Source organism: Struthio camelus, chromosome 9 (assembly GCF_040807025.1).
Source record: "Struthio camelus isolate bStrCam1 chromosome 9, bStrCam1.hap1, whole genome shotgun sequence".
Classification (NCBI taxonomy): Eukaryota; Metazoa; Chordata; class Aves; order Struthioniformes; family Struthionidae; genus Struthio; species Struthio camelus.
In genome coordinates, this window is record NC_090950.1 from 15,191,659 (window position 1) to 15,212,985 (window position 21,327).

The following is a 21,327-nucleotide window of genomic DNA, read 5'->3' on the forward strand; positions in this document are numbered from 1 at the left end:
AGCAGAGCTGCTTTTTAAAGAGAAATAAGCCCTCTGTTGTAGGTAGAACGCTACTTACCATGGTCACCTTTCTCATTTCATGCGCTTCATTGATTTTTTTTTTTTCTGTTCTACTTTAAAGTATAAATATCTTCTCTGACGTTATCTTCTTAAGGATTTTTATGTTGACTGTCTTCATTGTTTCTTTAAGTTAGTGCATGTTACATTTCATGGTTTTTCTCTGCAGATGACCCTCATGTACAGTATTCTGCAGTGAGCAGCTTTGTGTTTCTTCGTTTCTTTGCTGTAGCCGTAGTCTCACCTCATACTTTTCATTTACGACCTCACCATCCAGTAAGTTTTGTAAAGTATTGTTCTGTTTTATTCATAACTTTCAGATCTGTTTATCTGGGGAGGCACAAGTTACTTTCACTGGCTCTGTAACTGAGAAATAAAGTAAGATTACTCAATGTGTGTAGGTTGACTTTTCTGTGTTGTTCCGCACCAGAGGAACTAAGGCTTTTGCAGTTCAAATGATGTGCCTGGGGTGGGGAGGCGCTTCTTTGTTAGAACGGCAGCATGACTGGGGTTTCTTCAAGGCATATGCCTAAACTCCGTTGATTCCTTCCACCATGGGAGTTAACTATCCAGACGTGTCTTTAAACATTCTTTCAGTTGCATGTTAAATGGAGGTTGTGGAGTTATCTAATAACTGGTCTGTACGTTTATTCTGGACTTCACTAGTTGTACTGTCTTGCCAAGTTTTCAACATAATAGTAATAAAGTTAGTAATCTAATAATCCTGCTGTAGTTGTAATAGTGGACACAGGCCTATTATGTGTGTACAAAATCAGATAGACATACTTAAATAGAAAACTTTAAAGACCAAAAATAGGAAGATAAGAAAAAAATATAGTAGTATTTTCACATAATATACAGAATATGTATGAAACCATCTGCTCCTGAGGCTATTTTTATTTGCTTAATTTATCTACTTGTGTGCAGTATTTTCAAAGATAGCATCTTATTACTCAGAATCATTCAGTCATTTAACATTATGCAGTTTGTTATAGTAAAAGAGGATTAGTGGAATTTATCACTTGAGTACTGAACATCTTAAAGGGATCAGTAAGGCCCCTCTGGCTGTTTATAATCCTATGTTAAAATACAAGAAGGGATGTGGTAAACAAATTAGGCAGAAGCTTTAAAGACAAACTTTTAAGTGTGGCTTGTATTATGAAAATTTCCACCATTCATCAGCAGAAGTTCATTATCTTTAGTATTCAGTTTTGAATGTTTCAGGAGCGTTAGATGGTAATAATTTGAAGGAGCTTTTGAGATATTTCACAGGGAAAAATATTTTGTCATTCACTAATATTAAATTATAGTGATAACGAATAAAATTTAAAAAAATAAAACACTCTGTGCAGTAATCTTTACATATATACACAAAGCATAGGAAGCACCATAGAACCATGCTGCACATGCACTTTTTCCCGTTGCGAGAAGAAGAAAAGGAATAAATATGTGCGTCAGACTATGTTTTGTAATATAATCGCGTTTGTGAAATGTGCATTTTTAAATCAAAGTATTATCTGAAGTTATCCAAATATGTAATATAACTTCTCAATTTTCTTTTCTTTATTCTAGGATGCACAGACTTCAAGAACATTAACTCTTATATCAAAAGCCATCCAGACTTTGGGGAGTTGGGGAAGTTTGACCAAAAGCAAACTTGTAAGACTACTAATGTTCTGTCTTGTTTCATAGACTACGTTCTTTAGAAGTTTATTTAATGTCTATATACCTTTTATTTCAGTCAAGTTTCAAGGAGACGTTTATGTGCGAGTTTTTCAAAACGTTTCAAGAGGAAAAGTTTACTGAATCTGTTAAAAAGGTATCTGTCTACTTACAGATTTGTTTTTTGTATGGTTGGTGCATTTGAACACAGGCCAGTCTCAGTAATTGTCTGTGGTGTTATTGGTCAGTTTTCTACTAGAAATGCGAAAATGTTCTTGTGATCCATTCTAGGTGTTAAAAATACCATCCATGCAATAGAATGCACATAGGACTTGCACATTATGAGCTTAGCTAATTCAATTTAGAAAAAACATTTGTGTATTAAATGCAAGTCACTTGGAACAGGCTTTATTAGATCTGCCATTCAGAAGCTAGTTACAGAAATCTTCTGTAATTTGTGGACATCCCTTCTTACCTTGTTTCAAGACCCTGCAATGTATTTTCATTTCATCTGTTATCCAAAATCCAAAATAGTTGTTCTTTACTGGGAGAAACTCTACGTATGCGTTTTCAGAATAGCTTTAGTTTGTTCTGTTTTTTCAAGTACTATATGTTCCCCTTGTATTTTTCTTTTAAGTTCCTAGATGATGTTTCCTCTACTGAAAGTAGAGAGCCCAGTGGTCTGAGTGAGCCAGTACATCTAAAAGAAGGGTAAATAATTCTGTTTCTCCGATTCAAGATGTGACTTACCTGTTTTTCATTAATGCCAATGTTAAATTATGGTACACGAAATGTTTGATTTCTACTATAATATATTTCTATTTGTGCTAATTCTGCATTAGTTTGCAGAGTTTGCAGCTTTTGCTGCAAAACTGAATAATTCACCTTCTAAATATTGTAGAAAAAAATTTAAAGGTAATTTAAAACTTTTTAAAGTCTGCATTTTTGCTGTAATTCAATGTGTGCTCTGATCATTTACTCAGAACCATTAAAATGTATTTTAAGATAACACAAAATTCATTTAAAGTAGAATTGATTTGTGTGATGTTTAAGCTTAGCTGGGCACCTTATTATAGGGGGAAAAAATCCTGTAATTGGAATATTTAGCAGTAAATGGTAGAAAGCTTCTATAGAAATTGTGGCAAAAGTGGCTGCTTCTAAGAAACGAACAAACTGTCTTTTCTGATGTTGGTCAAGAATAGCTAGTAAATTAATTCAACCAACGTTTGTGTGTGTGCTTGGGTGGTGGGGGAGGATTTGTATTCACCTGAGAAGAGATTCAAAGCCATCACAGATTCCTCTGTGAAACAAGTGTCTGAATTTAAAATGAAAACAAATGTACCTCTTAGTAAAATACTTAATAGAAGAGGAGGAGGAGACAGTCGCAGTAGGTCAATGTTTAAATATATCGGAAGCTAATCAGCATCAGAAACTGATGGCAGTTTCTCCAAACAATAGTTTCCAGTGAGTACGCTTTAAACAGTACTGAGCACAATTTGTATCTACTCTTGCTGTTGAGTCTTGTTCAGCATCATTTCATTTGTATTCAGTTCCTGATGTAGAAAGTATTCAGTTCCGCATGTAGAAAGTGCGGGGAAGAGAGGGAGAATATCACAGCTGAATACACCTTACTCCCTTTTGGGAAAATTTGCAGTTCTGGATCTGAATAAGCAAGAACCCATCCCAAATTCACTGCTACAAACAGAATCTAAATTGCTTTTTTTTTTTTTTCCTTCACTCCTTGCCTTTTAACGGAGCCTTGTGCATGGATCACCATATGGGAGGTGATCATGAGGACCTGTTCTGAACAACTGATTAATAGAATTTTAATGTCATTGCATGACAAACAATAATGTGTTTTCTTAGCTAAGTGGCTTTGAAAGCTCTTTCAAAGATTAACGGCAGCATTTTCATTTGATTCTGTCTTTGCAGAGAAATGTACAAAAGAGCTCAAGGAAGGACGCGGATTGGTAAAAAGAATTTCAAGAAACGGTGGTTCTGTCTAACAAGTAGAGAATTCACCTACCACAAACAACAAGGTAAATTATGTTTATTTCACAGGACAGTTTTTATTACCAAACGCTTATATTTAATTCTATTGCAGAAATGTGTTTGTGGCATGTCTCTGCAGTGACTTCATGCTTTGTGACTGTTTACTGTACAAAACCAAAACATAATTCTTCGTATTTAGCTGTTACAGTTGGAAGAATTCTCAATATTTCCTAAGTATTTGCATCTGACTTTGGCTTCTTTAATATTTTTTTCCTAAAGTTTACAGTATTAATTATGTCTGCCCTGTTCTCCAAGTGCTTCCCATCTGTATCATAGAGTCCTACTTACCTTGCAGAAGGCTTCTACAGCAGAATGGTTGGAATTTAGTGTATGCAGTTAAGACTGGAAGACCAAAATAACTGACTCTCGGAGAGATCCACGGTCTCAGTCCTTCAAAGGTCTAAACTGTGGGAGCCAAGACTCTTAGCTTCTTAGCAGAGTTTTTGAGAGCTTCCAGGCTGGGAATACTGGCAGCTCTGAGAGCCTTAGTTGAAGCTACGGTTCTTGAAACTTCCAGTTCTGTGCAGCAAACTGGAGAACACGTTTTTTCCTCCTTCTGCAGCAAGGAATTTATTAAATGCTGATGCTGGACATGTTGGAGTTGATTTTTGAGAGCCTAAGTAGGTTGCTAGGGAGCTGGCAGGTAAGAGAGGTTTCCTCAGGAAAACTATTATCTGCTTTGTTGGAAGTTAGTTGAAAGTTGTTTCACAAAATGTTTGGTTTTTGACAGAGTCAGCATTGACTGAATCAGCAAAATCCTATTTCATCTGATGCTTTCTATTCATTTCTGTTTTACAGACGTTATTATATGTGTGTGCGTGTGTGTATTTATATTTAAATTTTTCCTTGGAAATGAATAAGATTTTCATAGATTTCTTTAATATGAAGTTGCGTATCTATGAAATACAGAAATGTGTACAGAACAGTCAGATTCTCCATCTCTTTGGATGATTCTTACTTTACAGTTTATTCAGGATGCTGATACAGCAAATCCAGAAGGCATTTCATGTACCGCAGCGTTTACAGATAAATCAAAATTACTATTTTTAAAAATGAAAAAAGAAATTTTGCCTTTGGCTAATTCCAGAACTGCTGAAGCTGCTTCATGTTCTTCAATACTAAGCACGTGAGACTGTCGTACATGATGGTTGTCAGTATCGAGTAACAAGCAGGTTTTTGTTGATGCCTGCATTACATTAACAGGCATTTTACTTGTGTTTCCTGCAATAATCTGGTGTAGTGCCAATGTAGTTCACTTGGGTCCTGCATCTGGATCACAGGAAGGTGTTTTGGCATTGGACGTACTACAGTTTTGATTCTCCAGGGTGGTCTTTTGACCGCCAGTCTCTTCTCAGATGGTAATGATGAACTATGAGATTAGGCGTGGATTTGGCATTTCAGTCTTGCTTTTACTTCTGTTTTTTAAATTAACGGTAGATGTAATTTAGAAAAAGAAAATTAATCTCATTTCTTATTTTCTTTAGAAGAAGAAAACATGCTAAGCTTAATTTTTTTATTTTTATGTCTTTTAATTGAAAAATGAAACCAACCAAATAAATAGCACCCTATACTGTCATATATGACAGATTCTGTAGCCTACCTCACTGCCCAGTTCTCTTTCAGTTTATTACTTTAGGGTTGCATCATATTAACTTAAGCAGATATATCAGTGAGAAATGACAGATTATTTCCTAATCTTTGTGCTTTGAGTGAGTCCTTTAGTTCTCTCATCATTAGAATATAGTCTGATTCATGTACCTTTTCTCAACAATTAAAATGCACGTTTTGTGAACTTAAACTCAGTGCACTGATACGATAAGTTATTTTAAAAAAATATATAGCCTTTTGGTTTACTCTCGTTATCTATTTATGAATTTTTGCAGATAAAGAACCAATTTTCACTATTCCAATCAAAAACATCCTTGCAGTGGAGAAGCTTGATGAGAGCTCCTTCAACAAGAAAAATGTGAGTCAAAAGTTGCTTGAAAGAAGATTCTAATTAGCTTAGTTTGCTACGATAGGCTTACTTAAACCTATTATTAAACATTTCACAAAAAAAAAAAAATCTTTTTGATGGATCAAGAGAAGAAACAGTTGTATGCAGTACTAGCTGGTACTCTGAACATGGTACTGACAATCTGGAGATTTAGGTCTTTGCCCTGATTGACTTGTGCCTTGCTTTCCAAATTTGTAGAATGAAGGTTAAAACTATTGTGACCTTATTACAAATCACTTTTATGCAAGCTATTATTAGTATATATTATACTGTGTTCTATTAGAAATGTAATACTACCAGACTTTTATTTATTCCTTTTGATGAGGATTTCCTGTAATACCTTTTGTCAGTTTAGAGACAATTCTCTTCCTCAAAGCCTCATTCTGGACCTGTAAAACATGAGTATTTCTGCCATTATTTCAATCCAATGTTCTTAGACAATGATAATAGTGCAGCTGTTACTTAGGCTGAGGATGGCTAAAGGGGAGGCTTTGGGAAATTTTCTGTTACTCGTAGGATATGAGGCACAAAGCAGTTGATGTCACGCTGAGCTAGGTGAACGAAGAGGACAGAAAACGCATCATGTTCTGATTCTTTAAGCATTCTGGTTTTTGGATGAGGAAGTGGGGTGGGCAGAACACAGGGAGCTGTCTTTTTTCCTGAATAGGGCTGTGCAGTATAACTGGAGAGAGGTGTCGGCAGGAAGAGAAAAGTTTTTCTCCCTTGTCTCACTTTTTGTCTTAATTTGTCTGATGAATTGCCAGAGATCTCGGATCAATTTTAAGAGATTCAGAGTTGCTCAATAATTGGACTCTTTCACTGAGCAGAATAATGTTGCATCTACAGATGTTTCAAGTACTACATGGAGAGAAGCCACTCTATATCCAAGCAAATAACTGTGTAGAAGCTAGCGAGTGGATAGAAGCGCTCTGCCGGGTGACGAGATGCAACCAGAAGAGACTTAGTTTTTACCATCCTTCTGCTTTTCTGAACGGGAACTGGCTCTGCTGCAAGGCTACCGTAGAGAACACAGTGGGCTGTGCTCGTTGCACTGCGTAAGTTGCTTCTGAAATAAAAATGTGTGTGTTTTGTAGGACAAAATCATCTGTTGATTCACTATAGAACTTGAGAGCCTGAAGGCAAGGCTTTCACTGTCTATTTCAGCAAACTTTGCTACTAAAAATGTATCTTATTAAGTAAGGCCCGGAGTACAGATTTTTAATACGTCTAGTACTTCATTAGACATCATATGAAATATTAAAGGTAGTCAATTCAGCATGTAAATCAAAAACATTGAAAGGTTGATCTCTTTACTTTTATGCTGAATAATCTATTTTAGAGCTGGTTCTGCTCTTCACGCTTAGATTACCTTGTGTACTACTACCATATCAGTACTTGATAGCAATCTTAGCAGTCTGTAGGTTTTTTTTTTCCCCCTGAGTGCTCTGGGAGAAACTGTAACATTTCAGTTCTGTTATACCACTTTGTGGCATTTCTTCTTCAGAGTGGCAACTTGATAAAATAAAAGGGTTTTGGTGCTATGCCTTTCTCTCTCTTGTCATCTGTGTTCTGAACTGTCAGTATTCTAAGTTGTACCTTGGTTGTAAGTCTGCACCGTACCAGTGGCAGCCCAAAGCAGCTTTGATAGCATCTTCCTTGCTTTTTGGCCTCTAATGTGCATAATGAGTGCAGAGCATGTTGGAAGGAAGACATTTGCTACACCTGTGGCAAACCTTGACTGGTGATAATTCTTCTTTGAGGGCTGTTGCTTTTAGTGCATTTAGGAACAGAGATGAGTGTTTTCTCAAGTTTATTCAGATGCCGAGTTTAATGCAGAAATATGACACACTCTCTAGGTCATTTATATGAAGCCATTGAAATAGCTTGCAGCGTAGGGCTTAGTCTGAAAGTCTATCACTTTCACTCATAACTTTGTCTTGTTTTACACAAACATCTTGTAATGCGTTAATGCCTTTCCTTAAGCTGCTGGCAAGCAAACAAATGCTGTAATTGTTTTTTAAAATAAATTTATCCTTAATTCAGTAGTTTGCATACCTTACAGATTAAAGGTGGCATTCAATTCTTGCAGAATATAGTTCAGAATAAATGCTATTAGTAAACTTTCTGCAGAATGTGTTATAATTCGAGATTCCTCATTTCATTCATATATTAGGTTTCTCATCAGTTCAGAAGCTTCCCATTCCTGAATAACTTTTTGTTTTCATCTTTCTGTTCCTGTAAGTGTCCTGATAGAAATATAGCTTGCCCTTCTGTTCTGGACACTTTTCAAGTATTTCAAATTTTAAAAGCATCATTTAATTGTCAGTTAATAACAGTTAATCTTTCTTTGGTATTTTAAAATATTCTTACTCTTGAAGTACTGAATAATAAATTCTAGTGTAAAAAAGGCCTTTTTTAGTACTGCTAAGTGCTAAAGTCCAGACTTAATCCCCTCAAAACTTTATATTCTTGTTTCTGTAAAAGGTTTACAATGAACACTAAATTTTGTGTAGCAGTTGTGAAGTTTTCTGTGAGTGACAGGCATAATAAAAGACTAAGTATATTGAAACTGAATCAGTTTTTATTTGCTTTCAGACTTTTTAGAGAATGAGTTATATTGACTACCCATCTCCTTGGTTTTTTTTTTTCCTTTTAATTAGAGATGTTCCTGCTGATACTCAAATTGAGATTGATGGAGATAGAGAGACAGAAAGAATTTACTCACTTTTCACCATCAACATGTCTAAACTTCAGAAGTTGGAAGGTATTTAAATAGTAATTCAGATCTACACTGGTACTGATCAGCCATAATTCCTTAGGCCCAAGATATCAAACTGATGTCTTAATATTTTCCATGAATGTAACAGTCTATGCAGAGTCTGTTTTTTTTTTTGTTTTTTTTTTTGTTTTTTTTTTTTTAAGTCTTTAGTGCTCTAGTATCAAACAGTCTTCAGCCTTTCCTTAACAGTAGGCATTGGGTGTGCACCTTGTTCTACGTGAATTTGCGTATAGGAAATCTCAGCAGCAGTCTGAATAAGAAGATACCTGCAAGTATAGCCAGTTACTCCTTTATCTTTGTTCTCCTTTTCCTGACTAGTGCAAGGTTTATATGCAGCGTGGCTGAGTTCTGAGAAAACATTGGTCTTCTGGTAACGTGAACAGGAGGGATCTAGATGCTAAAGATAAATATGCAACCAGTAGAGAATAAGCCACAAGAATGTTAGTACATCTAATTGATATTCCTTCCTGTTTTCATCTTAATCCACTTTATGTATAAGCTAGAGTAACTTTATATTTCAGAATTTCAGAATTGCCATTTACATTATAAGAGGTCTCTTTATTAAAAGTCAAAATTCTAACCTGATATTTGTGGTAATTTTTGTAGAGACTTGCGGAAGTATAGCAGTCTATCAAGGTCCACAGAAAGAACCAGATGACTATTCTAACTTCACAACTGAAGACTCTGTAGCAATCTTTCATACACTTAAACAAATAATAGATATAGTAGGAAAGCTGAATGACTCCCATGAAAAATATCGAAAGAAGAGATCATCTAGTGCTAAATATGGCAGTGAGTAAGTATCTTAAATCATTTTGACATACGTAAATAAGTCCAAAAAAAAAATCGCAGAATGAGGTCAGGCTCGTTGAGGTAACGAGGATTTAAGCCAAAGTTAGATCTGGACAACACAGAGACAAGAGGAAGATAAGGTGCGTCGATTTGCTGCATTTGTAATAATGAAACTTTTTACGAGTCATTAGATAATGTAAAAAGTTCCTCTGACATGGGATTTGTCTGTGTTCATGTTGAGATTCCCCTCAGCAGGTTGAATGAATCCGTTTCCTTGCAACTTAAACGTTGCTTGAGCTTCAGATGTTATACCTAACTGTGTGCATACCTTCTAATGTTTTTTAAAATGTTAAATGTCTTAATTCTTTCTTAACAGAAATTTTACAAAGATACTGAGTTATATAAAACTGTAAAAATTATACTGCGTACATATCTTTCATGCAGTATTTATGTTGTTGTTCAATTCACTTGCTATATTAAATAGAAAGGACTATTTTTGGTGATGTTCAAAGAACTATTCTTTGGAATGCACAGCTGCTCCAGAGCCGATTCTTTCATTTCTCTTTGATCCCAGCTAATATCTATAGAACAACGCTAGTCAGATTTCTGTTTTCTTCTTTGCATCAGGAAGGCTTGATTTTCCAGAAGAATGTTATGACATCTGTTTGGTTTGCCTAGCTTTAATATTTGGCCTGAGTGGTTTAGAAAAATTGACGTTTGATTTAGAAGTTTCGCATGAAAGCACTTGAGGTTTTAAGTAAACCGTCAATTTCCACAAGTAGTGGTAGAAATTGTGCAAAGAGTATGTTTGCCTTAAGTTAAAATTTGTATGATGAGAATAGGAAAGTAAATACTACCTTAAAAATATCTACATGTGATACTTTATTTTTTCCAGAGAAAATCCAATTGTTGGAAAAGTTTCCTAACCAAAACAAACTGTGGCTTATATGGATGAAGAAGAAACTGGAAATGTTCCTGGGTTGTTTTTGGTGGTTTTTTTTATTCATTACCTACACTTTCACAAAGTATTTAAGAATGAACATAAATGCTAGTTGTGTTGACAATCTATTTAATATTTAATAGAAAACTTTCTGCTTGGAAATCTGGTCTTAAAAATTTATTCCCATTTTGCTGAAGAACTTGAAATTCCAGGTTCTTGAAGTAATAGATGTGAATAAATCTAAATGTCTTTCTGCCATTGCTGTCTTATTGGAAAGAACTTTCTAAACAAATAAGCTTTTTAAGGGAAGAAAATCAATACAGAAATTGTTGATTGGATTACATCTCTCTGGGTGTATATATACTGCAAACTTGCATCAGTTTACCATGAGTGCCTGCCCTGCTGATATGGATCTTGAAAGTGAAATCTTGAGATACTATGACATGGAAAAATCTGAAGCTTCATATTCAATTCATCTGACTTTTTTTCTCACATTAGGTTTGTCAGGACTTGATTTGACTTATTCCTGGAGTCTTAGAAAATTATGCAGTATGTTGCAAATAATTTGGACAGCAGATACCAGTGTTAGTTATTTTTTTTAAGTACTAAAGAAGAAGAAATCAGGGAACTTATGTTGTGCCTCGTGTTTACATTTGGGGTGAGTAATATATGTAGTGACATTAGGCCATTATCTGTTTTCTTTAGGAATTTTTAAGGTACAGATTTTTTTCTTTATTTTAATAAGAAATGCAGGGTAGCAACATTTCCCCCCACCCCCAAAGGAAAAAGTTTGCTTACACACCGAAAAATTCAAATGTGAACAGATTGTGGTTAAGAAAGTACTGATCAACTTACATGATCCCACATATGATTTTCTTTTTCAATAAAAGTAATAATTCGGCCCAGCTTATCTTTTAACTACAAATCTAACAAACAATGCATCTCTAATGTAATCACTCAAAGCACTTTAGATATCTGGACTATCCCAGATTATTTTTAGATACTTTGTAGTATCTTCTTGTTATGATCAGTTGAATGATCAACATTGTTTTGTCAATGCTTAAGTGATATTTTTATGTCTTTAGTTATATAAATTCTTATTTGCCAGTTAACACAATTTTAAACTGGTATTCTTGACTTTAGGAAGATTAATTTTTTTTGCTTACTTCATCTGAGAATTTAGGTTGTGTTGAAAGAATATATATGTATAGAACCAGGAAGAAGCAAAGGTATTACTGTGGCAACTTTGCTTCAGCAGTATTAAATACAGTGGTACTCCTTAGATTATTATTTTTCTAATAATAATTGTCTATGTGTGGTACTTCTATTTTTGGAGCATTTACTGTGGGGTCTTTTTTTTTTTTAATCACGATTTGCCCAAAATAATTAAGAATGTAACTTACCAATAGAAAGAGTAGACATTCACAATGTTTGCAAAACTCTAATGTACACTATATGTTTGCAATACTGTTGTAGGGAGGCTTTCTACAGAAAGACAACCCAATTGGCAAAACAGGTTTGAAATGTCTTTTGAAATGAATGTAGCTGTTGTCAAAATGACTGTTTGTTTTAATACTAGAGGAACTATTAAGGAATATCTGGAATTCAGAACCAGCATCTGCAGTGTCACAATCATTTAATCACCTGCAGCTGTGTTTGCCTTTTATTTTATTTATATATATATATGTATCTGTATTCTAAGGGACTTTTCTTTAACAGAAGTTGAAATTAGGGAGGGAAAAAAAATCTTTATTAATGCCAAGAATTGTTTTGCCAAAGTCAGGTGGGTCTGATTAATTGCCATTAAAAAGCTGCTGTTAAAGTTGAATGCTGTTGAGTGTCAGAGTTAAGTTTTGTTGTGTATTGGCCAACCCTGTTGCAAATTGTCTGTTCCTTGGAGCCGTTTTCTGTTATTTTCAAAGTCAAATTTATGACAAATTAAATTGCATGCTATTGCAACATTTTTTTTTGAAAAATATGCACTTTTTATTTGCTTTGGTACTGGAATATCTAGAAAAAACAAAGGCCACTTAATATTTGTGACCATTAAGATTTAATTTCTCACTTAATAATTTTTTAAAAGGCAGTAGATGTTCTAGAATTTAATTAGGTACAAGTAGGATGATTAATAATAAAAGTTGCCTTCATTTTGATTAATCTAGAAAGAAAACATTGTTCAGTAATTAGGTCTATTTGGATTGTAAATTATCATTACTTTTAATTTGTATTATGATGATGTATTGTTGAATGTATTTTTATTTAAATTTTATTTTCTTATCAAAATATTAATGTTTTGTAACATTGCTTGAGAATAACTCACAAATAAATTTACAACAAACTTGATCTGCTGCGTATTTCCTGTGAGGCCTGGCTTTTTAGCATGTTCATTTATTTGAAGACTGAATCAGATGGAGATTTACATGCTGCAGTTGGGTATAACAAGATCAGATCAATATGACAGAAAAAGCATAATTAAGTTAAAGGATCTTGCATGGTCACATACAAAATTTTTGGTTTTTTTTCTCTCACCTGCTCTCACTCCTATGCCTATGGAAATTTTTTAATAAGGTAACTTTGTTGAAGCGAATTTCAATGTCTTGAGATGTCTTATTTCCTGTACAGAAAACTGAGCGTGGGAGCTCTTTAGTAGGAGTTACAATGCAAACCTTCCAGCCGTTTTGGAGTTGATTTTGACTGATTCTGAGGTAAGCTGCACTAAGGCCCAGTCTGGTCATACATTCATATGCAGAGATTCAGAAAGCGGAGGAAGTTAAAGATGAAATTGGAAGAACAGAAGGAGTTTCTCTATGGGCACTGTGTGAATCTTATTAAAGAGATTCTGTGATCATTATAGCAGAGTGATCTAATCTTTTCACTACTAATATGCCACCTTCTCTAACCATTCCGTTATTCTGAGTTTTTTCTAAGTCGTAATATGGAAGGGTGTTACAACCTGTGCTGATCGTGCTCCCAAGTGCTGGGCTAGGCTAACAACCATAGATACGTAATGCCTCTGTAGCTAGAAACTTTTTCCTAGAACTCTCAATTTTTGGAAAGTTAGTGTGCCAGTTTCTCATAGATAAATCTCTGTTATTGGGCTTTTCAAACTAATGTCTCCCATTCTACATGCAGATAACTATAGTGGTGAGGGGGAAATAAATTAAATACATACACACATTCATACAGTCTGTTGATAGACTATATGTAGGCAATAGAAGCAATAACATATGGAAAATGTTTACAATACGTCATCTTTGAAATACATAAATGAGCAGAAATTGAAGTACAAAATCTGCAACATTTAGTCATATGTAGTAAGGACTGATTCAGTATTTTTTGAAAATGGCATATATAAATAGAGAATAAAAAACATGCCAGTAAGCATCAACTTTCAGGACCAAATAAGGGACTTCTGGTAGAATGGAGAAATGCATACAGTTTACTTCAGGTTCTTCTGAATACTTACAAAAGTATATTTAGCTGAAGCTTTCATGATTTATGCATACTAAAGTAAAACAGGAGTCTTTTAATAGGTGTACAGTGGCTACCTCGGTATTACTGTATTCAGCCCTGAAGAGACTGCTCTTGGCATATTTGGCCCGTTCCTGGGATGCAGGAATACAGGGCAGCTATTGACAAGCTAGAGAAGTTTTCAGAGTAGACCTACAAAAACTGGGAGGAATATAGACTGTAATTCAGCTAAATTATTTAGTTTAGAAAGAAAAGTTTAAGAAGTCACTTTGTGTACCTAAACCAGGTACAGCTCTATAACACAGCTGAATAAGGTTTAACAAGATCCAGTGGCTGCTGTAATTTTTGTTTCGTTTTTTGTCCTTAGAAAATACGTAGGTTTTGTAAGCTTGTGATTTGTTAGAAACTCAGACAACATTGAACTGTTTTTAAATATTCTTTACATGAATTTAGAAGTACATGAAAATAATATTCATCCATATATAAAGACACTATACAATCTAATCTAATTATGACGTGCCATAAAACTGTAATGACCAAATCCTTTCACTGCTCAAGATCATGATTATTTAAGCATAATTATTATTGCAAATGCTGTAGCAGTTGTATATAAAGTCTAGTTAAGTTTGAGGGGGGGAAAAAAAGGAGATACAAGTCTTTGTTCCTATTTTATAAACAGTATCTATGTGGGGAGGGGGGTTGTATCCAAACAGCCAGTTTAGTTTGCTGTAAAGATTCCTGCCCCTCCCTTTTCCTTCATCCTCTATTTTTGGTCATTTTTCCTGTGCAGGAATAAAATGGAAAGAATGGTGGAACAACCTAAGTAAAGTTACTCTGAGACTTAAGACTTAGAAAGGTAAAATACATAAAAGAAATAAAAATCTTACCTGATTCCTCCAAAATAGCAGTGCAGAAGATTTTGGCTTTAGTTTCTCAAAATGCAGGCTATCCCCAGCTCTACTGCAGATTGGTTTTTCCATGACAAACTTGACTGTGTCAGGGAGCAGACAAAGACCACGTTTTTTTTTTTTTTTTTTGAGAGATACATGCAGAATGACAGAAGGCTTCAGTGCCAGTCAGACTCATATGCGTGTAGTGTTTTGCTCCCAGGCAAACCTTCTTGCGCCTACTGAAGGGTTACTGCAGTAGCAGGCTGCGACGCTTAGGGGTGGGAGCTCCTTGTGATTAACCACCCCCTGTTCAGCCTTCTCCTTTCCCGGACACTGGGATGCTGTTGCTAGGTGACAGAGAAACAGATTTCCTGAAGACAACCAGGAAGCGACAGAGGTAAAATCAGTAAGAGGGAAACTTGTGTAAGAATCGGCAGTGGTCGACACTGGCGCTCGGACCTGACGTCTGTTTCATCCGTAGACCTCCGAAGCACTTTAGGAAAGCAGAGTAAGTATATACGGTTTGGTCTCCTCTTGCCCTCTCTGGGATGGTAAGGTGCTGGGTATTACATAGCAATGCAAACGAAAGAGTCCAAGAGAAAGTATTTCTTCCCTCTAGTTTCTGTAACTTAAAAATATTTAAATGTTGCCACATACATGCACAGTGTTTTGTCAAACATGTGGTCATTGTAACCATTGTTAGTCACAGACTGACAGCTCAGGGTCACAGCAGAAGCTGAGAGGGTCCCACAAGCATTTTCCCCATGTGATAATGAGGTGATAGCTCACAGTTTATCTCACAAGTTTTATTTACTCCTGTACCTCCCCCCCCACCTTTTCTTCTGATCTTCCTGATGTACACTAGAATAAATAAAAGGGCACTCTGACTGATTCTCTTAGCTTCGTAGTTGGTTTAGATCCCGGTCAGATCTTCCAAATCACACCATTCTGTCACATTTACAGGGCTTTTTTTTATGATCAGACTTGAATTGCATGTATATATTCTGGCACTGCCTTGGCCAAAATCTAAGACTAGAAAAATGTGTCAAAGGCAACAAATCCATTAAGCAAGCTGTATGGTACATAGGACTCAACGTCTGCAAACGTGGATGAGGAGAGAATAAACTTGGCCTGTGCAATACCCTTTGTAATTTAAACATGGGAGCAAGGGGAGTTTCCATGAGGGACGTTTCTGAGGTTGTCTGTGCTGACCTCCCCGCACCACCCCGGGACGGCAGGATTTGCCAACCGAGAGGATCGCTTACAGGGTCCCCTCATGCTGGGCAGCTTCCAGACAGCTGTGAGAGGGCAAGGCGCTGAGACGGGCTTCACTACCTCACCCACACTTACAAGAGGTGTCTATAGTGCAAAATAGAGGCGAGGTTCCCCCGAGACAGTAACAGCAAAACAAATTACCTGGCTTTTCAGCTTTCAGTTCAGAGCGGAGCTGCGTTCTGAAACAGCTAATCTCAGTTTGTCCTCACAGTTAAATTTGTTTGAACTAATTAATGGAATACGAGACAAGCTTCCAACTTGAAAATCCGTCCTGTCAGGAGGGAATGGTAATGACTGAGCTCTCCTCCAGAAAGTAAAACAACTAGCAAACAAGCATCTAGTGGAGAATTAATCTTTTGGTACAGTAGCCTGGGGCTTTGGTGTAATTAGCTTTAACACTCTTTGCTTCAAAATGAGGGATGGATGGGCTTGGGTGTTGTATGAAGAAGGGAGAAGTTTTAAGCGTTCATATATGGAGTTAATTAAAATGTTAAGCGGCTCAGCAACAGTCAGTCTCTTGTGAGACTGAGCCTTCTCAGTAAAGCAGAGAGGTTCCCAGAAGCCATTAACGGTTTTCATAAATCTTTTTTAAGGAATTCCTTTCTATATGTTAGGTGTAGTGATGCCTGTTTGTTACACTGAGTAGGAGCAATGCACGATTCATTTAAGAGTCTGAATTACTCTCGCTTCTCTATCTTTGAACTCTCACCTGGACATCTATAAATGTCACATCATAGTCACCTGTCTGTGCTGCAGTACAGGGAAATGGAAGCACGTGGAGGGGGGTGTTTTTTAACTCCATTTGCTGTTCTGGATAGCAATGTATTTCTGCGATTTCTTCACTCCAGTCTCCCCTCCAGTAAGGTCTTCCAGTGTAAAAGTGATACGCAGTTTATTCCAGGACTCTTCAGCTTAGAGAACACAGTATGTTTCCAAACTGGCTGGTTTTGTTTTGTGTGGGTTTTTATTTCTGGACACAAAAGCTGCAGTTATTAACATTGGAGACTCTTTTCCATGTTGGCAATTGCATCAGGCAGGTTCGATTAAAATCTTAAGAACTACTACAGCTGGTATTGTCACAGGTGCTAGCATGCCACTGCAATACCTGTTTTCTGCACTGTCTTCCTCTGTTGCAGGCCACTATCTGCCTCTTACTGAGGCCTTGGTTATAACCGCAACTGTTTTATTAGTACTGGCCATTAATAGCACTGTTAAGCATATTCCTACTGGTAAAAAAGCACAGAGAGGCACAGATGATCTAGAGCTTAAGAAATAGTTTTGGCACAGAACTATGCTGACAAACATTACCTGCCTTTTTAGATGACTCTATGTTCTTTTTTTTGGCAGATAAATTAATTTGACACAGTACTCGAATGTTCTGATATGTTATCTATTGACAGAGCAAACAAGTGTAATAATACAACCCAGTATGTGCATTAGTTGGCCAAGATACACGCTTACATAACTGTTCTTTGCATTATCATAAAATCAACATTTCCATAACAATTTTGTTATTAGTAAAAATAATGTTAGATTCTGTGTTTCAGAGAAAGCAAGCTGTGGAAAAAACAACAAAAAATCTCAAAATGCTGTACAAGGAAAGAAGAAAGAAAGAAAGAAAAAAAAAGCCTGGTCACATCCAGAACTCTTCCTTCTTGCAAGATTCATGAAAAATCTATGAAAGGCATTGTACGTTCTTCCAAACCACTGTCAGTGCAATAATCAGAGTTTAGAAAGATGCATAGAAAATGAAAATGTGCTTACAAAGGTAAAGATGTATCTCTCTCTTCATTTGAACTGGGATTAGGAGTATGAAAAGAAAGCAACTATTAGGCAATTGTGCAAGTTTTCTGTTTTGAAGATGGGATGTCAAACACTCAGAGCTTTGGATGGGTATTCTTTTATGTCCCATAAAATCAGAATCCAGAATAAATTCCTACTGAATTACACTGTATCTTTGCTCTGAAATTATTCCAGAAATGTATACAATTTATAATCAATTAATAAAACAATATTCTGAATTTAGATACCTACTATTATGTACCTTGCCATCTACAATTGTCAAACAACCTTTTTTTCCTATTCTGTAGCATGCAATAGGCTGAGCAGCTATAATTCTAGCTGAACAATCATTTGAGTAACTGAAAGAAACTTGGTTCAAGTTCCTGCATTTAGACAGGACATCTTCAGTAAAGTCTGAATGAATAGAGCCGATGCAGTCTTCCTCTCTGCAATAATGAATTTCTATTTACAGATAAACACAGTGGAAAAAGTACATAGGGAAAACTCACTGAAAGAGCTGTTATGTTCTGTGCTACTCTTGTATGCTGACTTCTCAGTGTCATGTGAGCTACAGGAGTCTGTGGGGAACAAATGAATTTTAGAGTGCCAGGACAGTATTTTTCCAAAAATGCTTGTAATTTTTTTTTTTTAAGAGCTGTTTAGATGATAAAATAGCGCCCCCTCCCCCAAATAGTAGTTTTTCAGCTAATAATTATTCCTATAAAGCAAGATACACAGTGTTAAAGGTACCTGACTCTTACTTGCTGTGCAACTTTCACTGCTAATGTAAATTTTGGCCCATACACAGTGAGCGTATGAGTAGATGAGGTGAGAGGAGGCTAGTCAGGACATAAAAAGGAGGTAACACTTAATTTTTTTTATTTGGAAAAAATAGTTTTAAAACTCATCTCCTTCACGCTAATTATTGAAAGCAATGTCTCCTGCTGTGTCCCTCTCTCTGTCTCTCTTTCCCCTGCCCTATATGAAAGGACATCTCAGGCTTTCTGAACCAATTCAGAACTGTATCTCTGTTGAACTGGAGGCTCAGGAAAGGAATTGGTAGTGCCTCATGGCCCCTTATATGAAGGGGAGAGGTGCAAAGACCAGAGGAAGGGATCGTAATTGTTTTTGCTGACCACCTTTGGTATTTTACTGACTTCAGACTGTTTTTCTATCCCTGGCGTGTCAGCAACAGAGCAGTTCCCGTTGTTCCCACTTGTTGCTGTCTCTCCCTTCAGCTGCAGTGCACCCTGCACAGTTGTGCAGGAAAAGCTGCTTATAGCACTGTGAAATTAAGAAATCCAGGAACAGTTACAGGTTAAAACTTGCATTGCCCAATTATTAAAAAGTGTATTTTATATTTGCATTTGCAAAATGCATGACAAATGTGCTACATCTTGATGGCATCCAAATATAATTACATTTTGTCTTATAGGTTGTTCTAATGAGTTTTTACAACTGAAGAGGAGAATTGCATCTAGTTTCCCTCTCACCTCTGATAAGAACAATTAAAGACAAATGATATTTTTTGGAAAAGAATTATGTATCTGGGAATTCACCTAAGCAATCCAGCTAATCATGTAAGTTTAAAAAAAATAGGGAGAGAGGCAGCTGATACTCTACAAAGCAGAAATAATGTGCTTCAATTTCAGAAAATTTTTACTTTCCAAACATATGTTCAAAATTCAAGGATCCAGTTAAAATTATTAAACACCCATGTGAAAAGGTATAAGAAGACATATCATCAGAGACAGGAAAATTACATATACATTTTCTTTTCAAATTTCAAAATTTGTTTTTAAACTTTTCTAGATCATGCCTAGTCCCACTAATTCAGATTCACAAGTGCCATAACAGTTTAACAGGGGAGGGAGGAATATGATCAGGTACAAAGAATTGAATCTAAGAAGTACAAGTGTGTGACTACAGTAGTTGTTACAACCTTGTCGTTGATCTTTTCTAATATTCTCTTTCCTGATGCAGTAAAAATATGATAGCTGCTAAGAGCCTGTTGAGAGACCTTGTGGTAAGATAGGTCAGCAGGGAGAGAGAGAGAGAAGCAGTTTTGCATCTAAATATTTTCACTGTAGGTTAATTGTATTTCTCTCTGATTGGGAAATAGAGATTGGGGTTTTTTTGGTGCGTAATCTATAGTCCAGTTTATCCTCAGACTCTGCTATACAGCATAATGATGCTGCAGCTTGAGTCTCTCACAGCTACATATGGTGGGTCCTCCCAAGTTTACAGATCTCTCAACTCTGGCTGAGCCAGAGGCTCAGTGCCATCAAGCCAGTAATGTTCTTTCCCTGGCTGCCGACTATGAATTTGGGAATTGGACAGTGTGGATTGAGAGCAGTGTGAACCAGCTAAGATAGGAGCAAAGTATCTTTTTTTTTTTCACCTGATGTTCAGTGGTGAAAATTTTTTATTTCTATTCACACTTACTTCACGGCACTTGGAAAGCTGGATAGGTGTACCACTTACTCCAGAAATAATTCATTCTGAGCATGGCCCACAGAATGACTTGGAAATGATTTCCTTCTCAGCAACTTGAACTCCCTTGTTTTATGCTATACTGAGAAAGCAAAAAGAAGTCTTTGTTTAGCGTGCCGGAGTAGTGTGAGTTTTAACATTGCATAACTGAAGGTAAGAACAGTTCTGATTTAGAGCCTCAATTATGAGTTTTACAAATAAAAGTTTTCAAGTTCCTGAAGGTGAAGAAAATAAGGGATTGATTATGGATCATAAAATTCAGGTAATCTAGCCAAAACTGCTTTTTCTTAAATTAACTTTTATAAAGTGCATATTTAATTAAAACGATATACAGCATTATAGTCATATTTTGTCAGAGTGAGAATCCATGTTTAAAAGATCATAAAAGCTACGTGCTTAGAATTTAGGATGAGAATATAGGTTTTTTTTTTTTTTAATATTATTGTTACTATTACTTACTGTATTGTTCCAGTGTCAGAAGAGGGGCTGAAACTTATCAGATTTCCTCTGGTAGTAATTTTTTCAATTGGTAGTGTAGGAAAATGGTAGAAATGTATTATGCTCCAGTTACCCTTTCCTCATGGGGGTTATTCCCAGCTGTTATGGCCCTAAACTGTTCTTAAAATTTAGTAAAACCGAGCAGTCCATCTTAGTAGAACTGTTTAAGTCTCAACCACTTCCTGAACCAGCTATGGAAACTGTTTCTGGCAAACTGTTCCTTACTGCACCTTTTTCCAAAGAAACACAACCTGTGCTCTCCTAGAAAAGCAGCTACCTCTCTCCCTTCTCTCTACTCAAGCGGATATGAGAAGTCTTAGCTCCAGCTCGGGTTTTCTTGCTGGTTTGTCAGCCCACCCCTGGTCAGAACTAGGGACAGAGAAGACTTTTTCCTTTAGTTTTTTTGTTCTGTGGACAAGCTGAGGTGAATCAGTATTGTCCATCCACATCTGCAATGTCTCACTGTTGATCTTTCACATTCAAGCTGTGCTATGGGATATGGGAGTGTTTTATGGTATACCTCCACAGAAACGTCCTAAACGACATATAAAAGTAAATGCTACATACATATGTAAAGCTGCTGAGAAAATTATTTGGTTTTTTGGTTTTGTTTTTTTTTTTTAAATGGGGATTTTCTGTT

General features: G+C 36.1%; 1 protein-coding gene across 5 annotated transcripts in view; it reads left to right on the top strand.

Moving 5' to 3' along the window:
• The window catches only part of RASA2 (RAS p21 protein activator 2), a 57,802-nt gene extending 39,863 nt beyond the window's left edge, over positions 1-17,939 (top strand). For 3 of the 5 annotated variants that reach the window (XM_068954597.1, XM_068954598.1, XM_068954599.1), the window contains 10 exons: positions 227-333; positions 1,630-1,716; positions 1,799-1,876; positions 2,357-2,430; positions 3,652-3,758; positions 5,655-5,737; positions 6,614-6,822; positions 8,428-8,531; positions 9,153-9,342; positions 10,234-17,939. In XM_068954597.1, coding sequence (XP_068810698.1) covers positions 227-333; positions 1,630-1,716; positions 1,799-1,876; positions 2,357-2,430; positions 3,652-3,758; positions 5,655-5,737; positions 6,614-6,822; positions 8,428-8,531; positions 9,153-9,342; positions 10,234-10,264 — 1,070 coding nt within the window. In that variant the 3' untranslated portion in view covers positions 10,265-17,939. The remainder of the gene's footprint in view (positions 1-226; positions 334-1,629; positions 1,717-1,798; positions 1,877-2,356; positions 2,431-3,651; positions 3,759-5,654; positions 5,738-6,613; positions 6,823-8,427; positions 8,532-9,152; positions 9,343-10,233) is intronic. The other 2 variants (XR_011142875.1, XR_011142874.1) reach the window with 2 other exon arrangements.
• The last annotated feature ends 3,388 nt before the right edge of the window (positions 17,940-21,327 follow it).